The 7,623-nt window shown below is 53.2% G+C and overlaps 1 protein-coding gene across 1 annotated transcript; it reads left to right on the forward strand.

Moving 5' to 3' along the window:
* The first annotated feature begins 503 nt into the window (after window positions 1–503).
* Window positions 504–1,298, forward strand: LOC149811267 (uncharacterized). The gene has a single exon (XM_089993996.1). The coding sequence runs from the start codon at window positions 504–506 to the stop codon at window positions 1,296–1,298; it is 795 nt and encodes a 264-aa protein (XP_089850122.1).
* The last annotated feature ends 6,325 nt before the right edge of the window (window positions 1,299–7,623 follow it).

Genomic DNA, 7,623 nt, shown 5'->3' on the forward strand with positions numbered 1-7,623 from the left:
CCAATCATGCTACAGTTGTCAAAGTGATAAGCCGGATAGGCGCAAGAGAAGACCTCCGCTTACACTAATTGAATCGCCCAGCACCTGCTGGAGGACGATAGGTGTGGATCTTATCACAGATCTGACCCCAACCAGTGAAGGGGGTTACAATGCAATCGTAGTATTCTGCTGTCATCTCAGTAAGATGGTCAGACTGATTGCAACGCACACCACTCTCACAACCCAAGGGTTTGTGAAGCTGTTCTTCGAAGAAATATTTCCTCATTATGGGTTCCCCTCAAAAGTAGTCGGTGACAGGGGGCAGCAGTGGAACTCTCAGTTCTTTAAGGCCTTGTGTGATGCAGCAGACATCCGGCTAAGTATGAGTACAGCCTACCACCCACAAACCAATGGGCTGGTAGAACGTACTAATGAGGTAGTGGAGACAGCTCTAAGGCATTATGTGGGCGCAGATCATAAGGATTGGAAATAAACTGCCCTTCATTGAGTTTGCCTTGAATGACATGTACCGTGAAACCACTGGAAGTACGCCGTTCAAGATGAACAGAGTTACAGTACCGTTAGCACCTTTTGAGGCCGTGAAGAAACGGATAGCTCATAAGGAAGGTATTGCAGCACCCAGTGCAGAAGTAGCCAGTTGGGTGGGCATGTCATCACCAGGTGCCAGAACCCTTCTACAAGCCCACGAGGAGTTTGCCAGGGCTAGACAAAGTGTCCATTGGGCCAAGTGTAAAATGAAGGAGGCTTATGACAAGCAGGGGGTGGTACGCCATGAGTATGTAAGAGGGCAACCAGTTTGGATGAGTACTCGAAATATAAGGCTACGACACCCCAGCTTGAGGCACAAGTTCAGTCCCAAGTTTGTAGGTCCAGTACAAGTGTTAGAAGTCAGTGAAAATGGGTCTACAGTCTTATTAGACCTCCCAGCCAGTCTACAGATACATCCAAGAGTTTCAGTAGCCCTAGTTAAACCATACATACAAAGAGAGGGAGCAGAAGTTACTCCAGTGTGGGTGGATGGGACTGAGGAGTGGGAAGTGGATGCCATCACTGATCATAACGTAGTCAGTTCCAGATCTAAGAAGAAGAAAGGTCTAGTTGAGTTTCAGATAAGGTGGAAAGGACATGCAGAGCCTTCCTGGCATGAGTTCTCTGATTGTGAACACAGTTTAGAAGTAGTGCAGAAGTATCTGGGTCGCTGCACCCAGCAAGTCAGAATGAAAATATACAAAGTCCTGACCCCTTTAGAGAAAGGCTGGTTGACAGGAGTATATCAGCAGGAAGCCTTATCTGCATAGTCAGTACCTTGTCACTAAGTTCCCATAAACATGCAGGGAACCGAGGAGGAACAGCTCGAGCGAGCCATCAAGTTCTCCTTGCAGTCTAAGTCAGTTGAGGATTTCGCCCGAGCCAGCGGGGAGTACGACGGGCCGTTGTCTCAGTCCGAAGTCGACAGTAACGTATTCAGTTTCCGTGAATTACTCGCGCAGAGTCATCAGTTATCTCCCCAGCCGCTCGAGGAGCATCCGGACATCAACTTCATAGAGGACGTCCGCGGTCTCGAGCAAAACCTGCTCGACGTGCTGAAAGCGGGGCACAGGTTCGGTTTCCTCACCCACAGTATGGACCTGATGGAGCAGGTCCAACAACAGTCGGCTCGCTTAGTCGAAATCCAGCAGCAAAAGTGGCTGCAGATGCAGCTCGACCCAAATTCTGCTAGTACGTCACGCCCCCAGAGGCTCGAACCAGCCGCAGTTGCCGCAGTCAGGTCGCTGATAGCGAATTTGCGTGGGCTGGGCCTCGCAGCAGCCGCTTACCCAACTCCCTCAGTCGAGGAGTTGGATGAAGTAGTAGCGGATATCGGCGGGGATGTGACCCCAGAGTACGGGTCTGAGCCCGAGTCAAGTCATGTGGACTCCATGGAGGAGCCCCCGGGAGTTGTGGAATCTTAATATGGCAGTGATGATAATGAGTATCCGGATGATATCCCGGAAAACAACTGGCCACAGATTTGATTCCCCAGTATCAGTTCAGGTTCATACAGTTTCAGTCTTCGATGTTTAGCATGTGAACTCATGTAAATGTTGCTTAAGTAAGTTGTCATCCTCCATAAGTTCAGTTTCATTGCACCATGTGTTGTATTGGCATATGACATAAGTCGCATTGAAGGGGTGATGTGTTATGACAGGATGAGTTTAGTCCTGATAAATAACCACAGTTAAGTAAAGTATCCTGATAATATTCAGGAGGGGCACAGTATAGTTCAGTGCAGTAAAGTCCCCTCTCGAAAGAGTACCCGAGAGCTGACGATAGTGACCAGTTAGTAACCAGTGACGTCACTCGAGGGATAATCAGTGCAGTAGATTTGCCGGGGTCTGAGGTCGGATGTGCGGTCCCCAGAGGGGATGCTCAGAGACGATTCGCATATAAGAAAAGTACAGTACAGTTTTCGGGACTTCTTCCGGATCTGGGGCTTGAGAGGTAACTCGAAGGTCTTTAATGGCGATCGTTTGGCTTGCGAATCTGCTACCTCTTTCGAGGTTATCTTCAGTCTGTGTAATCGGCATAAACCGAACCATAAGTTGTATCTAGTATTGTGCTGCCATTACAATTGAGAGGCGGACAAACACCCAAATAAGCACCCCTAACAGCTTTAGGTTGAAGCTTGTGACGTTGCGGCTGCGACACAAGCACCCATGCTGTGGACCCGAATGGGTGAAACTGCTCTAGGTGAGGCTCGATACTGGTAAAGCGAGCATACGGTACTTGTGTGCAACCCGACTGCAAAACACAGTTCCTGACATCAGCAGCATACAGCATTGCATAACCCCAATACGCATCGGGCAGGTGAGACTCGGCAAGAACAGTACGCATGCGTTCTACCAGTGTGCGGTTCAGGCGCTCAGCCCTACCGTTGGCTTCAGGAGTATACGCAGAAGTGGGCTCGTGCACAATGCCCTTCGAGTCAAGGAACAGCTGAAAATCACCACTCAAATACTCCCCACCCCGGTCAGTTCGCAGCCTGCGTTGGAATTACTATGACACCACTACCCTCAGCTAGATCGGTCCCCCCGTTGCCAAACAAAACAGATTGCGGGATGTGGAATGCAGAGAACTCCACGAACAATGACCTATCATTTGTCAGTGACACCAAAGCACCAGAATCAAGTACCCAATCAGTTGATGATACAGGGCTCAGAGGAAGAGACGTGCCGCGGGCATCCGCATTGGGACATGGGTAACCAGGGGCATAAGTGGCAGGCTGTGGTCCTTGGGACTGACGAAGCAGAATGCAGTGACGCGCGATGTGCCCCTTGTTGCCACAATGATGGCACTGAAGGTCGACATGGATGCTGGAGGACGGCTGATTCTCCAGACGCGCACGAGGAGCACGTTGAGGACGGGCCTGGAAGGCAACATGGCTAGGACCCCCAGCGAGCTGAGTGTGCGCCTCAAGGGCACGCAGAGCCGCACGGAGAGAGAGCATGCTGTAGGATTCAGCATGCAGAACAAGGGTGCCGATTGAAGCCGCGTAGGCGGATGTCAGACCACGAAGTGCATGAGAGACGAGGGTGGTAGTGGGCAATGGTGAGCCTAGACGCACGAGATCATCGTGCAGCAGTTCAATAGCATCCAGGTATGCATCAGCAGACTGTGCTGGCTCCATTTTGAGAGCGAACAGGCGCGCTTGCAGAATGGTAGCTTGCGGTTGAAGTGCGTTCAGATGCTCAGTGCTCAGGAACGACCAGACGGCAAATGGAGAAAGATGATGAGACGTCAAACGCAGCCAACGATCGGAGATGTTGAGACGAATGAGAGACAGTGCCTTGGACGCGTTCTCAAATTGATCGGCATTGGGGACTTCAGGCAGTTCAACGAGCACCCATTGTGCACAGCCTTTCCACGTAAGCAGAGCGAGCATCTTTACCGACCAGATTGCCCAATTGGCATCACCGAGCTTCTCACCGACAGCATCCTTGAAAGAAGTCATGGCTTGGAAAAGAATTAAGCAGAGATAAAAGAGCGCAGCTCAATGTCGGGCAGACGCGAAGACACTTGACGCGCAGTAGTCGGGCAGACGCGAAGACTCTTCAATCGTAGGACGAGAGGCGAAGACGATTGGACGATGTGGGAACACAAATGTAGTGAGAACACGAGAGTACAAAAATATAACCAGCACCTTTATGCTGGACCCATAACCTATTGAGAATTTGCACTAGTTGAACTTACACTTGCACAGCACAGTATATATAGGCTCAAGTCTATGGTAAAATACACAATAATCAGCAGACAGCTGATACACGGAAGTAAAGAACATTGCAAGGACCATAGAATAGTCATCAGACCATAGTGTCCACAATGCATGACTCTATGGTCGGGTACAGAGTGTGGCTGTTCAAGGTAGGGTTGTGCGCACTTCACACGGACGTGTGCACATGGAACGATAGATACTTACGGAACATATCTTCTGATACTTAGGACAGTATCTTCAACACATACCAGGCAAAATCAGCATCACAGACGGCCTAAGCTGCACCACGGACCCCTTCCCACCGTATCGGACAATCCCTCAACCGTGACGAAGGCAATCATGAACTGCGCCACAGAGGAGGGAACGGTGCTTCGCCAGAATGGGTTCCAACAATAATTTCCGTCCCAAAATTTTCATGCTCGGGCATCTGGACCCCAAAAATGACAGGAACTGGCGAAGCATCGGGCGGGAACGGAACTCTGTTGAGATTTACAGACAACTTGCTCGAGGTACACATGTACCGAGTACATATTCATAGGAGACTGATAGGGATCAGTCTCACAGCCTAGATCAGTATCCAGGATGACGTGACTGGACACTGGATTAGTAATTAGGACTGGATAGCTCCGGTATGCATACACGTGATAAGCATGCTAAATTCCCACTGAGGGAACTAGTACTCAGTCGTACTTCAACACTCCCCGTTCCGAGGTGGGTCTAGCTCTGGAGACCAAGGCTTTCGGATGTTGATCACTTCAATGTCTCAAGCACCAAAAATGTGACCTCGTACATCAAGACACAGATTTCGGAGGGTGGATGATCATGCGGGCTCTCCTTCCTAAACACGGGAGAAACACACACAGGGCGCCCTGTACTCGATTCGAGGGACTCATGACACGCACTCCCCGTACTATCCAACTTCAGGGGGCTCATTTATTGAGGAAACACAGAATGCTCCCCGTACTCGATTCGGGGGGACTCATGACACGCACTCCCCGTACTGGCCAGCTTCAGGGGGTCGAATTATAAATGCAAACACATCAGGAACAAGACACACAACAAGGCAATGCAACTAGCACGACACGAGCTGGCTAGACAACAGAAACACAAGAGTCTGTCCAGTCCAAACAAGGACTTCAAGGCAGGTTCAGTCGTCGCAGGCCCATGCCCGCAACACTTGCATCCAGTCGCTCCTGCGCCAACGGCTTTGTAAGCTGGTCGGCCCAGTTAAGGGCGGTATCAACATAGCCGTAGATCAGTTGCCCTCGCGCGGCGCGCTTCTGTACGAAGTGGTGTAGCACATCGATGTGCTTGCTGCGGCGGAGACCATCGGATTCTTAATCAGGGACAAACGCTGCCTGGTTATCACCCCGGAGCTGGACCCGGAGCTGACAGGACCCGTCAGCTCGTAGTCCAGAGTCGGTGAGCAGCTTCCGCAGGTACAAACGCCTCTCTCCCTCCAGCGCCTGCGGCCATATACTCCGCCTCCGCGGTGCTCAGGGCCACCGTCGGCTGCAGCCTGGACTGCCATGAGATGGCAGCCCCGTGAAGGAGGAACACGTACCCTGTGGTCGACCTCCTGGTGATAGCATAGCCTGCATAGTCAGAGTCCGTATACCCCAGGAGCCCCCCGGTAGCATGCCGGAATACACCAGGACCCATGTCCTTGGTACCCATCAGGTACCGGAAGACCCGGACCGCTGCCTTCCAATGGCGCGGCAAGGGGGCGCGGAGATGACGAGCCAGTGAATTCACAGCATGAGCAATGTCCGGCCTAGTCCCGTTGGCCAAGTGCATGAGCGAACCCACCATTGCCGGATACAATTGTACCTGCTGGTGGGCAAGAATAGCGTTCTCGTCCGCTTCCGTGGTGGACACTTTGCAGACCGATGGGGTGCTGATGGGGTGACACTGAGCGAAGCCATACTTGCGGAGTATCTTCTCGACGTACCGCTTCTGATGGATGGCCAGGGTCCCCTGCGCCCGGTTCCTCACGATGTTGATGCCAAGAAAATCCTTGGCTCTCCCAAGACCTTGATGTCAAAGATGCTCTGCAGCATGTCGATGACCTCCTGCGCGTGCTTAGCGGACCGCCCTGCAATCAAGCAGTCGTCCACATAGATGAGAGCAAGCACCTTGCCCTCTGCGTCGAGTTTGACAAAGAGAGCTGGATCTGAATCGGCAGGCGTGAAGCCCTTGGCAGTGAGCTCATCCTTCAAGCGCTGATACCACGCGCGAGGTGCCTGCTTCAAGCCATATAAGGTCTTGTGGACGACATACCTGCCCCCACTGGGCAGGGGAAGCCTGGGACCGGCTTCATATACATCGTCTGCCCGGGGGAAGCTCACCGTACAGGAAGGCTGTCTTGACGTCAACCTGCTGTATCTCCAGGTCGTGATAGTTGGCGAGGGACAGGAATGCCCGCACAGTAGTGTGGCTGGCCACCGGGGCGAACAACTCATCATAGTCCACGCCTGGGCGCTGCGAGAATCCCTGCGCCACAAGTCGCGCCTTGAGGCGTACCTGCGAGTCCCCGGGACCCGGCCGTTTGACGTCATACACCCACTTGCTGCCGACTGTGTGTGCACCTGCAGGCGCCCTAGTGTACGAGAAATACTGATGGTCCCAAAGAGATTTGTTCTCCTCCTGCATCGCCGCCCACCAGTTCTCCCGGTAGGGCTTCTCTGGACTCAAAGCAGCCTCCATGGAGTGCGGGATCAGGTCCTCAGGCTTGACACCGTTAGGCAGCTGGGACAGGTCCGAGCATGTTGCGCCCATGGGAGAGCACTGTAGGGAAGGCAGAGAAGTCGATCCCTTTGGGGCGACTCGGACTCGACTGAGCAGCGTACGCGTACACGGTTGGCTGCTCAGTGGAGAACCGTACCACACGCCGGACAGGCTTCACAGCCGAGTGAGGGCTCTGCTCGGACGACAGTCCAGAGCGAGCAGCGAATGACGAAGGGTTATAGAAAGCAGGAGGAGCACGTGTGCGGGGATGTGCAGCCCGGCTATCAGGGTGCGACTGGGGCAGGGCAGCAACGGGGGCAGAGAGCAGCACCTCAGGAACCGCATCGTTAGGGTCAGGAATGGCATACTCGTCAGCGGGAGGCATGGAGGCAGCAGGGCCCGGGTCATCCGGAACAGCGAGGGGGCCATCGGCCTCGTCCCCTCCCTCGAGCTGCTCCGGAGGCACGGAACTGCCACTGTCCGCCATGGCAGACCCTCCAGCTGGCACGTAGTCTGCAGGCGCAAGCGTGGGGAATGGGGACTGTATGCACTATGAGGCATATGGCTCTGAGGCCTTCAGCAACTATAGGGAGTGCTAGGGTGCTACGAACACCCGAGCACGGTAACGTTCTAAGCTAGCACTT

The sequence above is a fragment of the Nuphar pumila genome, unplaced genomic scaffold (assembly GCF_984573655.1).
Source record: "Nuphar pumila unplaced genomic scaffold, dmNupPumi1.hap1.1 HAP1_SCAFFOLD_96, whole genome shotgun sequence".
Classification (NCBI taxonomy): Eukaryota; Viridiplantae; Streptophyta; class Magnoliopsida; order Nymphaeales; family Nymphaeaceae; genus Nuphar; species Nuphar pumila.

Bases quoted from the DNA above. Each gene is read 5' to 3' on its own strand.
- LOC149811267 (XM_089993996.1), top strand. From the start codon at position 504: ATGTACCGTGAAACCACTGGAAGTACGCCGTTCAAGATGAACAGAGTT.